The sequence below is a fragment of the Molossus molossus genome, unplaced genomic scaffold (genome assembly GCF_014108415.1).
Source record: "Molossus molossus isolate mMolMol1 unplaced genomic scaffold, mMolMol1.p scaffold_m16_p_10, whole genome shotgun sequence".
Classification (NCBI taxonomy): domain Eukaryota; kingdom Metazoa; phylum Chordata; class Mammalia; order Chiroptera; family Molossidae; genus Molossus; species Molossus molossus.
This window is the reverse complement of record NW_023425345.1, coordinates 67,157,116-67,175,672: the sequence shown is the minus strand read 5'-3', so window position 1 is coordinate 67,175,672 and position 18,557 is coordinate 67,157,116. Positions and strand designations below refer to the sequence as shown.

The 18,557-nt window shown below is 35.3% G+C and overlaps 1 protein-coding gene across 7 annotated transcripts in view; it reads left to right on the top strand.

Annotated features, from left to right (window-relative positions):
* Nucleotides 1-18,557, top strand: part of LEMD3 (LEM domain containing 3) — a 97,906-nt gene that overhangs the window by 49,498 nt on the left and 29,851 nt on the right. For all 7 annotated transcript variants that reach the window (XM_036250612.1, XM_036250634.1, XM_036250617.1 and 4 more), the window contains 6 exons: nucleotides 9,431-9,510; nucleotides 9,597-9,742; nucleotides 11,222-11,323; nucleotides 11,435-11,537; nucleotides 12,192-12,370; nucleotides 17,626-17,707. In XM_036250612.1, coding sequence (XP_036106505.1) covers nucleotides 9,431-9,510; nucleotides 9,597-9,742; nucleotides 11,222-11,323; nucleotides 11,435-11,537; nucleotides 12,192-12,370; nucleotides 17,626-17,707 — 692 coding nt within the window. The remainder of the gene's footprint in view (nucleotides 1-9,430; nucleotides 9,511-9,596; nucleotides 9,743-11,221; nucleotides 11,324-11,434; nucleotides 11,538-12,191; nucleotides 12,371-17,625; nucleotides 17,708-18,557) is intronic.

Below are 18,557 nucleotides of genomic sequence, written 5' to 3'. Positions count from 1 at the left end.
GCTGGTTTTTCCAGCCAGAAGTTATGCGGACTTCTCTTCCTGGCACTGGAACTCTGAGCAGGGCACCTGGTGTGGGACAGGGACCCCTCAGTCCTCAGGGAGGACCTCCCCAGTAGAGGTATCCTCCTGATTTTTATTTGCCACACGTGGGTGTGGGACCAGTCCGTCTCACCTCTGACCCTCCTACCAGTCTCAGTGCGGCTTCTTCTTTAATTTCGTAGTTGTAGGACTTCCATTGAGCTTGATTTCACGTGGTTTTGAATGATGGTTGTTCTGTACTTTAGTTGTAACTTTGATGTGGTTGTGGGAGGATGCAATACTATGTTTACCTACACCACCATCTTGACCAGAAGTTCTGAAGGCACTCTATTCTTTTATATATTCTTTGATTTTTTGATCATTTCCTTAGGAAATAGTCCTAGAAAGGAAATTACTTCTTCAAAGAGCATGGCCTTTGTTAATGCTTTTGACATATGTTGCCAAATTACTTTCTAGTTTGGAATGAGAAATTTTGTATAATCTAGCTATTTTATTTTATTCAAGTTTCAGCATGAATTCGAAGAATGTCACTAAGCTGGTATCAAACAGTGATGATAATAGATATGTATGTTGTAGGCAGTCTGTTTTATGGAGGGGATATTGTACATTTCATGTATTTGTCCTGTGGTTTAACCACCAACACAATTAAGTTATTGCATTCACTCAGGAGTAAATAAACCAAAGAATGTGTAGAACTCCTATAGGTATAAGCTAATTTCCCCCCAGCTTATAAAGTACATTATAAGCACAATATTAGTAAATATTTAATGGAATAAAATGAGTGAATAAGTAAACCTCAGTTAAATTTTCTTAAAATTGTTGTTACATTGTTTTTATTTTTCCCACCTTCCCCTTCAAAGGAAATTTAAGTAAACATAACGGTTAATTTAAATAATTAACTTTTATTTTTCTAATTCTCTCAGTGTCTTGAGCATTTTATTCATCATTTTTCAGATTGAAAGTTTGATTTATGAAAAGTTAAGAGGTCCCTCTGGTGGAACATTTAGGAAATACATAGCATTATATTCATGAAAAGACAGATTGGGTTTTTTAGTTTTGGTTTTTTGTTTTCCTTCTTTCCTTTCTCCCCCTGCCCCCAAGACCTTCCCATTTTATTTGCAAAAAGAGTACTCTATAACAATTAGTGCAGACTCAGAGATTAACTAATATAGATTGATTAAGTTAAGTGGTGTGATAACTGTGTGATAACTTTCCAATAGAAAGTTGTAATGAATGGGTGGTTTATTTCTTAGGTCAGCTTTAAAACATGTTTAATCTTTAAAATGATGAATATGTTTAAGATTTGTGAAAGAAAAAATAGGAAAGAAGATAGCTACAAATGTGTCAATTATGTAGCTGAATAGATTTTTATGACCTAGTTTAGAATGCTAATCACTGTTAATAAAATTGTGTGTTTGTGGTAAAATAAATGTTCATGGAAATGGAAAGAGGGAGAAGTTTCATAATAATTACAATTTATCCAGTATAGCAGGTCCTTGAATAATGTCATTTCATTTAATGTCATTCATTTCATTATCAAGTTGATGAGATGCCATAGGAACTTAACTCTTGTTTATATCACTTAGCCAGTGGTAAAACTGGTTTAGTTAAATGTCATTTCACTCAAAGTTGCAGAACCTATCCATGATGTTAAATGAGGACTTAGTGTATAGTTTATCTTAGTACTTCCTGTGTGTTACTTCTAATGTCAAAATGATCCATCAAGGTAGGTGGTATCAGACCCACTTTATAAAGAAACTGATGCTCTGAGAGCATTAATGATTAGGTCATTCAGTTAGTAAGTGATGCAGATAGAAATGAGTCACTATAATGTTCTGCTTCTTAGATGGAAGGACTGGGTTCATAACCCCTAACTCTATCTGTTGAGTGGACAAGAGACTGACCATGAATAGTGGTTGGAATCTGAAGAAGTGATCAAAGTAGATGTATCTACATAAATGACATATTTTTCTTTGTCCTCACTTAAGGTTATATATATAGCTAGTCATTAATGGAGTCATGATTTAGTCCCAGGCCTGCTTAATTCTAGACTTTTTATTACTTCTGGAGGTGAAAGATCAAGTTCCCACTGAATGATCAAGAGTTAAATCATATTCACTACTGTATTTATTTCTGTGTCATATATTTTAATTAATTTAAAAGGTAGCATTTGATGTATAGCATATATCATCTCACAATTAACCAGAATATTTACTGACTAGAAAATCACATAGCTATTATCAATATGTAAATTATCCACTTTGTGAACTATCCTCTCAGTAGGTTTTCTTTTTTCTTTTAAAAATCCTCATTCAAGGATATTTTTCCATTTATCTTCAGATAGAGTGTTGGGGGGGAGGGGAGAGAGAGAGAGAGAGACATCAGTGTGAGAGAGAACATTGAATGGTTGCCTACCGCATGACCCTGACCAGAGCCAGGATTGAACCTGCAACTATTTGGTCCTTGGGCTGACACTAACCACTGAACAAAACCAGTCAGGGCTATCCTCAATAGGTTTTTAATATTTGCTGGACTTCTCCCTGTAGCAGTTTTCCCTCCTTCTTACTAATGTTTTGTTTTTTAATGAGCTGAGTCTTTTATAGAAACAGTATTATTTTCGCACTTTGAAACTGTAATCCAAGTTCAAAGCATCTGACATGGGTTTCAAAATACACATTTTTGGTCAGTTATTTTGAAAATAAGATAGATATGAAATTGGAAATATTGTGTGTGTGTTTGTGTGCACGCGTGCGTGCACGCATATGGGTTAAAATAGATTTGTTAAAGATTTGGGAAAACATGCTTTGAATTTAGAAAGATTTATATGAAGCAGTCAGCAGTTTGTTGACTAAGCTATTGCCTATAAGTAAATAGTAATAAGTAATAATAATGAACCTTTGAAAATTAAAAACTTAGTTTTATCCTGATTTTTGTCATCAGTAATTAGAAAATGGGTGTTTTATGAGGGAGGGAATGCCTTAACTTAGGGGTTGGCATACTATATTGCTCATGGGCTTGTTTTTGTATGGTCTGCTAGCTGTGGTTTTACAAAATTTTTAAAGGTTGCTTTAAAAATGACAGAGACAAGAAATGTATATGGCTACAAAGCTTAAAATATTTATTCTGGCCCTTTACAGAAGTAGTTGGCCTACCTCTGCCTAACTTAACAGCTTTCCACATGGCTACAAAAACAGTAATAAAATAAAACTTTAGAGTCTTAAAATCAAGTAGATGTTATGTATGCTACAACAATAGCATGAACTGTTTAATTAGCAGGAGCCAGAAGAAATTCAGCTTCTACAGAAATTCCATTTATAATACTGTAGAACTCTGTGTACTGGGTAGATATTTGTAGAAATAATGGCCTGATTTTAATGAAGTTTTAAATAAATTATCCATTTTTGAAAATGTGTGCTCATAAAGGAACATTCTGTGGTTCTATTGTATCCCAGACAGTGAGTGGATATTAAGTGGTATTAATATGAGAAAGAAATCAGAAAATGAGAAAATAACAAAATACTCTTTTTTTGCCCTTATTATTTTATGAGTAGAAGTTTTAAGTTGTTTATTCCTCCACATGTTTAGCTTATTAGAATGGGTGTCCTTGTTAATTTGAACCATTGTGTACATTTTTTAGGGTAATTAATGAGGGCAGTCTTACCTTTGGCCTTCTAAAATTTTTATATGTAAAATATACAACTAGTAAACTTGGAAATTTGTTTTAACATTATTTGAAACTTCTATTTATAGTCTAGCCTTCAACATTCTTTGTAGTAATGCACAAATGTCAATATTCTGCATGTTGTTATAATTCAAGCTGAAGCACATATGTACACATACAAGCAAATATAGTGTATGTATTTCATTGAGTTTTAAAATATGTCTTTGAGCCCTGGCCCATTTGGCTCAGCAGTTTGAGCATCAGATGCCCACAGACCAAAGAGCCATGGGTTCAATTCTGGTCAAGGGCACCTACCTCCATTGCAGTTCAGTCCCCAGCCCTGGTCAGGGTCATGCGGGAAGCAACCAATCTGTGTGTCTCTCTCATGTTGATGTTTCTCTCTCACTCTCTCTTCCCCTATCCCCCTCTCTCTTCCCCTCTCCCCCTTTCCCTCCTTCCCACTCTAACTGAAGATAAATGGAAAAATATCCTTGAGTATTAAAAAAAAAGCCTTTGACATCTGCTGTACTGTCTATGTTTGAAGGATTAGGTCTGTGAGAGGAACTAAATGAGTATAAAAATCCTTTTTATAAACCTATATATTATAAAGAAGAATCAATGCGATGTCTCCAGGTCTATGGATAACCCATACTAATCTTGTTTTGTGGATTTTGACAGTCCTGTATAAAGTACTGATTCCTTGCCCTGGCTGGTTTGGCTGAGCGATTAGAATGTCGGCCTGCAGACTGGAGAGTCCAGGGTTTGGTTCCTGCTAAGGGCACGTGCCTCAGTTGCAGTTTGCCCTCGGTCCCAGTTGGGATTGTGTGGGTGACAACCACTCAATGTGTCTCTCTCGCATCGATGTTTCCCCCCCCCCCCCCCGCTCTATCTTAAGATAAATGCAAAAAATGTCCTCAGGTGAGGATAAAAAATAAATAATAATAAAGTACTGATCCCTTATCTGCAGGGTATACGTCCTATAATCCCCAAAATTTCAGGTAGTACTGAACCCTATAAATACTATGTTTTTTCCTATACATGCCTACCTATAATAAATTTTAATTTATAAATTAGGGACAATGAGAGGTTAACAATTAGTAATGGAATAGAATAATTATAAAAATGTACTGTAATAAAAGTTTATGTGAATAGAATAATTATAAAAATGTACTGTAATAAAAGTTTATGTGAATGTGATCACTCTTTTCAGAGGACCACTTGCTGAAGTCTTTGAATAGGCTCAGTGCTTTCTGACATAACACGTTGTCATCAATCAGAACAGGTTTTCTGTTCATGTCTTCACCCACAAATGTAATTAATGCCTTTTCCATCTTATTAAGCACTTACTAGGCACTGTGTCCGTAACTTTTGCGGTTTGAGGTATGAAAGCAAAATGAGCATGGATTTCTTTTTTTTCTTCTTCACACTTTTCACACATAGAAGATACATTCTTACTGTAGATCTTAGCAACCTCACCAAACAATTTTCTTTCCTTATTAAATCGAGACCTATTACCTTTTCACTTAAAGGAAGCACTTTATGGTTTCTCTTTGGCATATCTGAATTGCCAGCATCACTACTCTTGTACTTTGGGGCCATTATTAAATAAAACAGTTTTACTTGAACACAAGTACTGCAATACTGCCACAGTGAATCTGATAACTGAAAAGGCTAAGTGACTGGAAACGTATACAGTCATCCCTTGTTTATTGCAGTTAATTCGTTCCAGACTCTAGCAGTTGCACCTGGCGTTAAAGGATTCCTGGGGTGCTCGAATACATAGGCCTATAGTCCATATGTACATTAATTTTAATTTTAATTGTAATACAGGGGTGTATAATTAACTCAGACAACCGAGCATGCACTGTATCATTTTCACTATCTTGATCAACTTTTAAATGAATATATTTGAAAAAACTGTGATAGAGTGAAGCTGTGAAAGTTGAAGTGCGAAGTGTATATCGTGGATGTGCTGGACAAAAGGATGATTCACATCCTGGTTGGGATGGAGTGGAGACATCATGAGATTTCATCAAACTACTCAGAATGTCATGCAATTTAAAACTTATGAATTGTTTGTTGAATTGTTTATTTCTGTAATTTTCCATTTAATATTTAGTATTTTTGGATGGTAGTTGACCGCAGGTGACTGAAAACTGAGAAAGGCATAACTGAGAGTAAGGAGGACTATACAACAGGTTGTGCTTTAGCTAATCCTGATCCATGCATTGTAATCAAAAGTATGTTCTCTTGATGCTTCTTCATCAGAGTTTTTTCTTCTCTAGTGTTAGAGCAGTGATTATGAATCCTGTTTGATTTTTACTTATACCCAAAGTGATTTCTAGTAATATATTTATAACAGAACAGTAATTGTCTGAAATTAATTTTGTATAATTTTATTGTATAACACGTTAAGACAGTATTTAAAACAAAAATCACTATAATTTTCTAGTTTTTACTCGAGTACAAAACTTTTATAGTTATAAATATATATATAAGTTGAATGTTGTAGTTACTATTTTATTTATTTATTTTTTTACCCTCACCCGAGGACATTTTTCCATTTTTTTGTACAGATAGAGTGGGAGGGAGAGAGAGGAAGAGAGAGAGAAACATCGATGTGAAAGGGACACATCGAGTGGCTGCCACCCGCACAACCAACCAGGGCTGGGGACAAACTGCAACCAAGGTACATGCCCTTGGCGGGAACCGAACCCGGGTCTCTCTAGACCGCAGGCCGACGCTCCAACCGCTGAGCCAAACCGGCCAGGGCGTAGTTTTACTATTTTAAACATATAGCTATTTAGCTCTCATCATGATTATTTTTGAATTCATAATATCCCACTGAAGTGATTTCATATATAAACCATTTTTAATTTATTAAATATTTACATTGGCTACAATTTTTTAAGTTTTTATAAAATGGAAATGATCACTTTTTTTCCAAATAACAGATAGCCTATAGTTATCTTTTCCATTTGAAAAATCTTGATATTAATAGTAATGCCTGGCAAAATTAGTTCTGCTTATAAAACATTTTCAAATTATATATGTTAAAATTACGTGCCAACTTCATATTGGAAAGTAAATTTACTGATTAAATGAAAACCTTGTGATTTCCAATGCCATTGAAGAATCTTTGCTAAACTGTAGTAGCTATTATTTACAAATTTCCTTTTCTTAAAGGGATTTTAAAAACTGACTTCTTATTTCTACTTTTAGAAATTCATTCTTTTCACTTTGAAAAGTACCTGAAAACATACTTTTAAATAGAACATGAGCACCGTGAGCATAGGGAATTTTTATTATTTTGTTTAGTGCTATATCTCTAGGTCCTAGAACAGTACCTAACACATAGTGACTCCTCAGTTAAAATTGACTGAAAGAATTTTCAAGGATGTTTATTATAGTACTATTTGATATATGAAAATACTAATTGGAAACACCCTAAATGTTCATTAATAAGGGATTGATTGATTAAAGTATAAAATAGCCATACAATGGAATATCATTTCATTAGAAAAACTTGGGGTTGTGTCATCTGTACTGACATCGATATAATAACTCATTTTGTGAAAAAAAAGCAAGTGAAAAACAGTATATAATGATACCACTTTTAGTTTTTTAAATTGTTTTATCCTCACCTGAGGACATTTTTGCGTTTATCTTTAGAAAGAGTGGGAGGGAGAGAGGGAGCAAGAGAAAGAGAGAGAAATATCGACATGGGAGAGACACATCGACTGATTGCCACCCGCATGACCCCAACTGGGGCTGGGGACAAACCGTAACCGAGGTACATGCCCTTAGTGGGAACCGAACCCAGGCCTCTCTGCACGGACCGACACTCTAACCGCTGAGCCAAACCGGCCAGAGCACCACTTTTAGTTTTAATAATTTGATTTAAAAATATACAATCCACCTATGTACAACAGTTTTTAAACTCTTTGGTTTCAGGATCTTTCTGTATTTCTAAAATTACTGAGGGCCCTGAATGATTTTTGTTTGTGGAATATATATATGTATGTATTTATTTATATCTAGATACATAATTACTATATTAGAAATTAAAAATGTCAATTTATGTATTTGTTTAAAATAAGGATAATGAACTATTACATGTTAACATAATGTATTTTTATGAAAAATACCTATATTTTTCCAAAATAAAAATTTAGTGAGAAGTGACATGCATTATTTTACATTTTTTGCAAATCTCTTTACTGTACAGCTTAATAAAAGGCAACTGGTTTCTCATAGCTGTTTCTGCATTCAGTCTGTTGTGTTGTGTTTTGGTTGAAGTACATCAAGGAAATTTAGTCTTACAAAGATATATAGTCACAACAGAGAAAAGTATTTTAATACCCAGGTAATTGTAGATATTCTTTTGTTGTTGTTGTTGTTAATCCTCACCTGAGGATATTTTTCCATTGATTTTTACATAGAATGGAAGGGGCTGGGAGGAGAGAAACATCACTGTGAGAGAGACACATGGATTGGTTGCCCTCTCACATGATCCCAGTGGGAACCGGGTCTGGGGATTGAACCTGCTACCCAGCTACATGCCCTTGACTGGGAATCAAGCCCACTTCCCTTCGTCCACAGGCCAACGCTCTAACTGCTGAGCCAAACCAGCCAGGGCGAATTATAGATATTCTTTGATACTATATTAAAACTCTACAAGTAGTAATTTCTTAAAGTTTAGTTGCAATGTGGAATTTGAAACCATATCTAAACTTTTTCATACTCAGTCTTTAAAGTCCATTGGTCTACTTTGTACTACAATGGATTTTTTTACCTGTGCAAAATTTTGTAACTCATGTACCGGTAATTTGGAAAATATGGGCTTACTGGTTATGTAGATCTTCCAAATGTTGACAATTTTATTATGTCATACCTAAAAGTCATATTTGTTAATATCACACCAGTCTCATTGCCAGGGGTTTCAAGTATTGTGAAGCTGAAGCTGTCAAGCTCATAGTTACAGATACAAGTTTTACAAATTTCTACTTATCACTTGAAAGCTTGAATTTTATCATTAGTAATATATGGTCACTTGTTTTTCTTGACTTGGCAGGCTTACTCTATTCACTTGTTGAGAAAATGTCTGTGAAATAGCCAAGTCTGAATATTTTTTCATTTGTTCATCTAAAAATAGTGTTCCTTTTTTTAAAAAGTGGCTAACTTACTTTTTATTTTTATTTTTTTTATCCTCACCTGAGAACATTTTTCCATTTTTTGTTCAGATAGAGTGGGAGGGAGAGAGAGAGAGAAACATCAACATGAAAGGGACACATTGAGTGGTTGCCACTCACACAGCCCAACCAGGGCCGGGGACAAACTGCAACCGAGGTACGTGCCCTCAGCGGGAACCAAACCCGCGTCTCTCTGGACCGCAGGCTGACGCTCTAACCACTGAGCCAAACTGGCCAGGGCCTAACTTACTTTTTAGATGATAATTAAAGAAACAAGTTATTAAACAAATATCTATAAATGAAAAAAAACAAAACAAAAAGAACATAGCAAAATATTAACCGTGGTTATCTTAGGGTCAGTGGGGAAATGGTAATTTTTTTTTTTTTTACTTTTCTGAAATGAATAATACATTTCTGTTATGCTGTATAGTTTAAAGTGTTATATAAAGTAAATTATTTATAAGACAGCTTACACATAGAGGGAGATGAATGTGAATTATTAAGAAAAATTAATAATGTTCTCTATTTTTCTTATTAGGATTTAGGTCCTGAATATGAACATATATTTAACATCTCATTACAGTGGATTTTTGAAAATGGAAAAGATGTTGGAATAAGGTAAAGGATTTGATTTCCACTTTGATCATTTTATAGTGTAAGAAGTGATTTTGCCTCTAAATTCTCCCTTAATTATGTTTAAATAGGTGTGTCGGTTATGGCCCTGATGAACAATTAACAAATATAACTGATGTGCAGTTTTTACAATCCACAAGACCACAGATGTCTTTTTGGTGTCGTTTTCGACGTGCTTTTGTTACTGTCACCCACAGGTTATTGTTGTTATGCTTAGGTAAGTTGTTAGGATGGCAAAGAAGGTGTATTGTATTCTAGAATTTTTGTGTCTGTATTTTACCACATGCTAGAGTTGAGAATTTATTTCTGTGATAGTTGCCATTATAAATCACATCCAAAAGTCTTTGCTAAACTATAATAATTGAGGTTTTTATATATCAATAATGTCAGCATCAGTTTAGAAAACAATACTTATGAGGGGAAGTGGGAATAAAACTTTGTCATACAAACATCAAAGAAAAAGCAGGTATAGTGAATAGATGGAAATGTACTTTAAAATAGAACAGGAAAATATAAAAATTAAGCTTAGTTTCTAAATAAACGATTATAAATTAAGTTTATTAAAACTTTTAAATTTTATTTATTTTTAAATTTTAAGTTTTGGTTGTTTTTTTTTTCCCTTACCTGAGGACATTTTTTTTTGCATTCATCTTCAGATAGAGCGAGAGGGAGAGAGGGAGGAAGAGAGAGAGAGAAACATTGATGTGAGAGAGACACATCGACTGGCTGCTACCCACACGATCCCAACTGGGGCCGGGGACAAACCGCAACCAAGATACGTGCCCTTAGCGGGAACTAATAAACCCAGGTCTCTCTGGACCGCAAGCCAATGCTCTAACCGCTGAGCCAAACCAGCCAGGGCACTATTTTTTTTTTTTTAATCCTCACCCGAGGACATTTTTCCATTTTTTTGTACAGATAGAGTGGGAGGGAGAGAGAGGAAGAGACAGAGAGAGAGAAACATCGATGTGAAAGGGACACATCGAGTGGCTGCCACCGCACGACCAACCAGGGCCGGGGACAAACTGCAACCGAAGTACGTGCCCTTAGCGGGAACCGAACCTGGGTCTCTCCGGACCGCAGGCCAATGCTCTAACCGCTGAGCCAAACCGGCCAGGGCAGGGCACTATTTTTAATATTAAAATATTACTTACCTGAGTTAAAATTTTTATTTAGATTCCTAGATTTTGTGTGACTATTTAGCTTGATAATAAGAATTTAGGAGATTTGTTTTTTATGTCCAAGTTATTTAAAAATAATTTAATTTACCTAAAAAGTAAGATATAGTATGTTTAGTCTCTGTAGACTCACTTTTCTAGTAGTTTAAACATGCAAAGGAAAAAGTATGTGAAACATAGCTATGTTATTTTGTTTTAAAAAAAATTCATAGTTAGAATTGAAATATTACTGCCATTATCGACAAATTGGAAAAAAAGGTTCAGTTGTCAACGTAATGGAAGAAGTGAGATTAAGTTAAACTCTGGATTATGTTTAATATTAAATTTTTCTATGTAGTTTTAATTATGTAGCTAATTCAACACACTATTTTGAAGGCTCATTTCATTATCCCATTATGGCGGTTAAAATAATCACTGTAGAAACTATCATAAGTTTTCTTTTTTAAATGTTTGCAATAAATGTTGTTGAATGCCATCGAACACAAATTTTTAAAACACAAAATATATTAATATTGTAGGTGTAGTGATGGTTTGTGTTGTTCTGCGTTACATGAAATATCGCTGGACTAAAGAGGAAGAGGAAACCAGACAGATGTATGATATGGTGGTAAAGATTATAGGTATAGTATTTTTAAAAATCTAAACTATTTCTAGAATAGTCACTATGTGCCAAACTATAACATGATAACCAGTGATTGATTCATTGGTAAATGTATTTGATTTATTTTCAGATGTTTTACGAAGTCATAATGAAGCTTGCCAGGAAAACAAAGATTTACAACCTTTCATGCCTATTCCACATGTTCGAGATTCCTTAATACAGCCTCATGACAGGTGTGTTCAAAGCATTATGAATTGGAGTAAATAAGAATGTTGGTGTTTTCTATAGTTGTGAAAATTATATTGAGAATTGTGACCCTTCTCACCTGTTTTACTGTACAGGCTTTATTTTTGTACTTGAAACTCTTCTTTCTTTCTAATTCTCTCCTGTTACCTTCCTGATTTTGAGTGGCAAAATAGACAACTGGATTTCTAAATCATTCTCATTCTAACACATTTGTTTCTTTGTTGCCATCTCTACCTTATTTCCTTTACTTTCATCTTGAAAAGAAACAGACAGTAGCTAGTAATATTTTATTAGTACGGTTTTAAAATGATTTATTTTGTTAAAAAAGCTTTTGAAGTCAAAGAACTAATAGCTTGAAAATGAAAGATGATGCCATGTGCTAAAGCAGTACTCTTAATCCTAGTAACACAACAGAGACCAGTGGAAGTTTTAGGAAGGAAAAAAATACTGATGCTTAACACTTCACCTCGAAAGATTGAAATTCAGTAAATCTGAGGTGAGGTTCAGGCATCTAAATCTTTTTTTAAAAAACTTCGTAAGCATTGATAAGAACAGCCAGAGTTAATAATTACCACTCTTGAATTACTAATATTTGAAAAAGATGGCAAGCCAATATGATAGTCATTTTGTTCACATAATAGGAAAAAAATGAAGAAAGTCTGGGATAGAGCTGTTGACTTCCTTGCTGCTAACGAGTCTAGAGTTCGCACAGAAACACGAAGAATAGGTGGTGCGGATTTTCTAGTTTGGCGGTGGATCCAGCCTTCTGCATCCTGTGACAAAATATTAGTAATACCTTCTAAAGTATGGCAAGGTCAAGGTATGTATTTTTAAACAATAAAAAATATAAGCATAAATTTTTTCTATTTTTCAATTACAAAAGTCTTATGTTTACAATAGCACAATTGAACAAGGTATGAAAGCAAAGCTCCCCTTCCAGTTTCATCCCATAGAAGGAATTAGTGTTAGCTTCTTACATATCCTTCCACTTTTCTCCTGGCTGATAAAAACTTAAATGATTTATCTTTACTGTAATAGAATTCTGTGTTATGTTACTTTGATTTTTTTTCCTTTTTCACTTAACAAAAAGCAACTTCGTTATTAAGATTTAATTGCATTCTTTTCCTCTTAATTTTTTATGCAGATAAGACATAATTTATGTTTTATATATGTATATGTTTTATGTATATATGACAGCATATAGTATATATACTATATATATAGATTCAATAATATATATAATTAAAACATAATAAATGGAATCATAAGTTTTTAGCTGCTTTTTTTCCCCAGTTTTAGCTTGTGTCCCTCTTTTCCCTTCTACCTGTATATCCCGCCACCCCCTGCCCCGTGCCAGATAGCTTTTGTGGGCATCTTCCTTCCCTCCCCCCCCTCCCTCCCTCCCTCCCTCTCACCATTGCATAGTTGCAAAGACATGTGTATGTAAGTATACAGGAGGGTTTGGTGATTGGTTGCCTTATGTAACCAAACTTCTACTAGTGATAACTGTTACCTCACTTGAATTTTTTGTATCCTAATGGTTAGTGGAAAAATGAAATCTCATGATTAGTTTAATTTGCATTTCAGGACTAGTAGTGAGTTGAGTTTCTTTTAATCTTATTTATCAATGTTTGCAAAGTATAGCATTTATGGGAAAGGTCAGTAGATTATTTTGAAATTACAATAAAATTCAGTCTCTCCCTTTTTTCCTAATGTTCACTGTTAAAGAGCTTGAATAATATCTGGATACAATCATGGCATAAATATGAAGCTTTGATGTTGCCAAAGATGATACTAAACAATAAATGATTTGCTTCAAAGAGTGCATGCAGAAAGTCCCTTTGACACTGGAAACAGAATTCAAAGCCAGTCAGATCTGATTACCTTAATGTCTGGTTATAATGGGTGTGGTGTCATAGCCTGATTTCTTCATAGAGCTAGCAATTCGTATTCTTGTATGCATTTGAAGTTCTAGAAGAGGCATTATTTTGTTCATAGGGATTTTTTAATAATTATAATTTGTCTTATTTTTAAAATGTGAGATTTTCAAGATGAATCTAAAGAATTTCTTAACAGAATAATAATCCACATTGTGTTACGTATTAGTAGTGGTATGATTTACTTTAAGTGTGTTAAATTGAAGACTCTAGTCTGGCCAGTGAGGCTTAGTTGGTTGAGTGTCATCCCATGCACCAGGAGGTCATGGTTTGATTCCCGGTCAGAGCACATGCCTGGGATTGTGGGCTCGATCCCTAGTAAGGGGTGTGCAGGAGGCAGCTGATCAAAGAAAATACATAAAATAAGTTTTGCTTTCATGTAAATATATTTGAACATAAATGTTATGCTGTATAAATCTGGCTGTATTCCGAGGGATCTTGGTAGTTTATGTAAAAAGATAGTTTAACTTATTAACAAGCTTAATGTTTCTTCCCTTATAAATGCTGTGATTTAATTCAAAAGACACATGACTGGAGGGTTGGTAATTATAGTAGTCTTATGAATTCATTATGACTATAAGCTGTTGTTATTCAGTATTATTTTCCTCAAGTTAATTGTTAAGTAATTGACCTTATTGACTTTTTAGTTCAATTTATAAAAGATAGTTATATATAAATTGGATGATTTTATATAATATTTGTATCTTTAAAGGTATTTTAAAGCACCAGTTAAAAATTAAACAATACCTGCTGGGGAGCATGAGAACTATTTATGCTTTGACAGATATAGTGTTTGGAATAAACAGCATTTATTTGAAGGATCCAAAGGTAGTTCCTGAGGTATTTAAAATGTATTGTTCAGTAACTACTGTATCTCTATTTGGCCCAGGAGGCAATTACAATTTAGTTAGGGAGACAAAGCATATATATATTTTTAAATCAATTTGATCTTTAGGACTACTTTCTGACTAGAAGTGAGCAGAATAATTTCTCCTAGCTCTGTTATTTTGTGGAAACTTGTGTCTAAGCTAGCACAAGGTAGTATGAGTTTTTTTCTTCTGGTTCATCCTCTGTTGGCCCAGGCCAGTATTGGAGTTTCAAGAAAGTCAGATTGCCTTCAGCTAAAAGATCATCTAAGAACTGAACCCATACACTGTTAGAGAAGTTTGGAAGGTACTAGAGGTTCACAGACTTTCTTGATCTGGGGTTTGGCAAAGATTTTTTCATATCCAGTGACCATTCCTCCTCCTTATGTCAGGCACTATTCAAGGACATCACACTCCAGATATTTCTTATCAGTAGATACTTTAAAAATCTTTAATTGATACACTCTGATCTTTCGCCGTAAACTCATCCTTTCAACTTTCCTGCTTTATATATTTGAATTTTTAAAAAACTCCACAGAATCTTGATTCTTCAATGTACCAGTTTTCTCCAGTTCTTCTTCCTTCCTCTTATCTTTACTTCTTTTCCTATCCATTTTAGTTCCCATTATTTATCTTTCTAATCACTCTTGCTAATACTCTTTAAGTCATTACCCATCCTTCCACTCACCCTGGTAAATTTCAACCAAGGATGAAACTTACTTCTGCTTGTCTGTGTGCAAGTAGCTGAGCAGGCAGGAGAAACTCGTACAACTTGGCTAACTAGTACCCTCATAAATGGTCAACTTCAGTTAAGCCCTCAGCACTACCAGACTTATCTTTCCATATTTTACTAGTCACTTTACTTTCCTACTCAGTAACAATTTTAGATTTCTTCTCCTTTTTAAACCTTTGCCCTTCTTTTCTCTCTCTTAATTCTCAGTTGATGACTTAAGTAGAAGCAGGGAGATTGTATGTACCTCAAATTTCCACCACCAAATCCATAAAATTACCAGAATCCACACTCATCCACAATCATTCTCATTTTCTATTGTGATTGAGGAGCTGTCTCATTTAACAGAGACCTGAGCCCTTCCCTTTAGTCTTCTCAAGTATTTTTCCTTACTGTTTTACATTCCTGCATCTACTGGACCTTTTTATCAGCACTTAAACATGCTGTAGTCTCTCTCATCTTTAAGACAGTGTTGAACTCACCCTGACCAGTTTTGTTCAGTGGTTAGAGCATCAGTTTGCAGACCAAAGAGTTGCGGATTTGTTTCTGGTCAAAGGCACCTACCTTGGTTGTGGTTTGATCCCCAGCCCTGGTTGGGGTTGTGCGGAGGCAACCAATCAATGTGTCTCTCTCACATCGATGTTTCTCCCCTCCTCTCTCTCTCCCACTGAAAATCTGAACATCTGAAAATCAATGGAAAAATATCCTCGGGTGAGGATTTTTGAAAAACAAAATAAAAATAAATAAATAAATAAAACAATGTTGGCACTGTATTGTCTGGTAGCTATTACCCTGTCTGTCTACCTCTTTACAGCCAGATAGCATTAAACAGTTTACTCAGTCTTTACTATTTCACCTCTCAGTTATTCTTCAGCTCACTTCATTCTGTCTTCCATCTCCATCATTCTACAGAAACAGCTCTTAAATTTCCATATAGGGAAATCCAATGGATTTTTTTTTTCCTATCCTTATTTTACTTAGAACTGTTAAATATCGAGCCTGCCTAGAAACTTCCTGCTTTTGACTTTGGGGATGCCACTTTCTTCTGGTTTCCTTGTACCTCTGACCATTTCTTCAGTCTCCTTTTCTTGGACCTCTAGGCGTTAAGTTACTCAAGGCCACCTTCTTTTCTCATTCCATCTGTCTCCCTAGATCAGTGGTTCTCAACCTGTGGGTCACAACCCCTTTGGGGGTCGAATGCCCCTTTCTCAGGGGTCGCCTAAGACCATTGGAAAACACATATTTCCGAAGTTCTTGGGAACCTAGACACCGCTCCTCTATCCTCCTCCAGGCGGTTCTGCCCACATGCAGATACGCCCACATACAACCTGAACTGTATTAGGAAGGTTGAGAACACTGCACTAGATGATCTCATGTTGTGACTTCATTTACCATATATATATGTTGATAACTCCCAAATTTATATCTTGAACTAAGTCTTCTGTTTCAGTTTTCAGATTCTTATACGCAGCTATATACTTCTCTACTAGGAGATGGGCATCACAAATTCATGAACTCAGCATCTTCTCTCCCCAAACTGACCAGGTTTCCTGTCTGATTAATGATATCTCTCTTTAGTTGGTTCTGCCATTAATCTGGATATCATCCATAATCACTCTATTACCCTCCTCCATCTGCAGTCTTTTTTTCCCCTCTATTGATTTTAGAGCGAGAAAGATGGAGAAATCAATGAGCGAGAACATCAATTGGCCACCTCCTGCATGCCACCCACTGGGGATTTGGCCCACAACCTGGGTGCATGCCCTGACCGGGAATTGAACCAGCGGCCTCTTGGTGCATGGGTCGATGCTCATCTACTAAGCCACACCGGCCGGATTCCATTTGCAATCTTTAAATGAGTCACATCAGATCTGCGCCAAAATATGTTTCAATTCTGTTCACTTATTTTCATATGCATTGCTAGTCTGTCTTATCCACATTACTATCATTTCCCTCTTAGACAGGTATAATAACCTTCCAACTGGTCTCCTTGTGTTCACTTTTGCTTCCACCTAATTCATTCTCCACATGTCTATTTTTTAAAATTTGTAACTTTAAAAGACAGATCTTGTCTTATTCATTCCTCTCCTGAAGATGTTTGAGTGACTTTCTGTTGCACTTATGTTAATGCCTAAATACTTTAATATGACCTATATGATCCTGAACAACCTGACATCTCTCTCTTTAGGTTTATCTTTCTATTGTCCTCACTCTAACCACAGTGGATATCTTTTAGTTACTTGAATAGACCAAGCTCCATCTTGCTTCAGGGGCGGTGTGCAAGCTGTGACCTTTGCTTGAAATGTCCTTTACTCCTGTCTTCACAGTTATGATTTCTTAGGTGACACAATTTTTCATGTCTTCCCCACTAAACTGTAAATTCTCTGAGAGCAATTGACTCCGTCTTATTCACCTTAACTTCCAGGGGTCTGTCTCATAGTAAAAGTACACAGTGAATATTTTTGAATGAATTAAATGATTGAATACCTTTTCAATAAAATGGGATAAATGGCACATAGTAAAACTAATTTGTTTCTTGAAGCATTTCATTTAGATAGAAGAAATTCACCACCAAATAGTTTGACACCGTGTCTCAAGATTCGAAATATGTTTGATCCAGTTATGTAAGTATTATGATCAGGTTTATATGTAGTTTTTATTTGGACTATTTGGCTGAAAAATTAATGATATTATTATAATGCTATGCCTGTAATTGAAAAATATCTCTTCTGAATCTCTAACTACAGAAATGTTATATTTTTCTCTTCTCTTTTGTTATATTCCAAGCAAAGATTTGGCCAAAAGACACAAAAATGTGTAACAATTTGTAAAACTTTTATATATCTTTGTGTTCACTGTGAGTCCCCATAGTAGATAAATGCTTGAGTCAAATTAATGACACACACAATATAGACAGTACTTTTTATTAAATGTTTAGGTCATGGCCCTGGCTGCTATGGCTCAGTGGTAAGACTGTTGCCTGCTGACCAAAGAGTCCCGGGTTCGATTCTGGCCAAAGACACGTACCTCGGTTGTGGTTCGTCCCTAGTCCTGGTGGGGGTTGTGCAGATGACAACCAATTGATGTATCTCACATAGATGTTTCTCTCTCTTTCCCTCCCTCTCTCTTCCTCCCTCTCTTCCTCCAGCTCTATCTGAAGATTAATGTAAAAATGTCCTCGGGTGAGGATTAAAAATAAATAAAACAAACATTTAGGTCATGTTTGCCAACATTCTTATCACAATAGGCAATAGAGATTTAAAAAATATCTACTATTTTAGCCCTGGCCAGTTTGGCTCAGTGGTTAGAATGTCAGCCTGAGGACCAAAGGGTCTCGGGTTCAATTCCTGGTCAAGGGCACATACCTAGGTTGTGGGTTTGATCCCCCGCCCTGGTCAGGGTTGTGTGGGAGGCATCCAATTGATGTGTCTCTCTCACATCGATGTTGTTCTCTCTCTCCCTCACTCCCTCCAC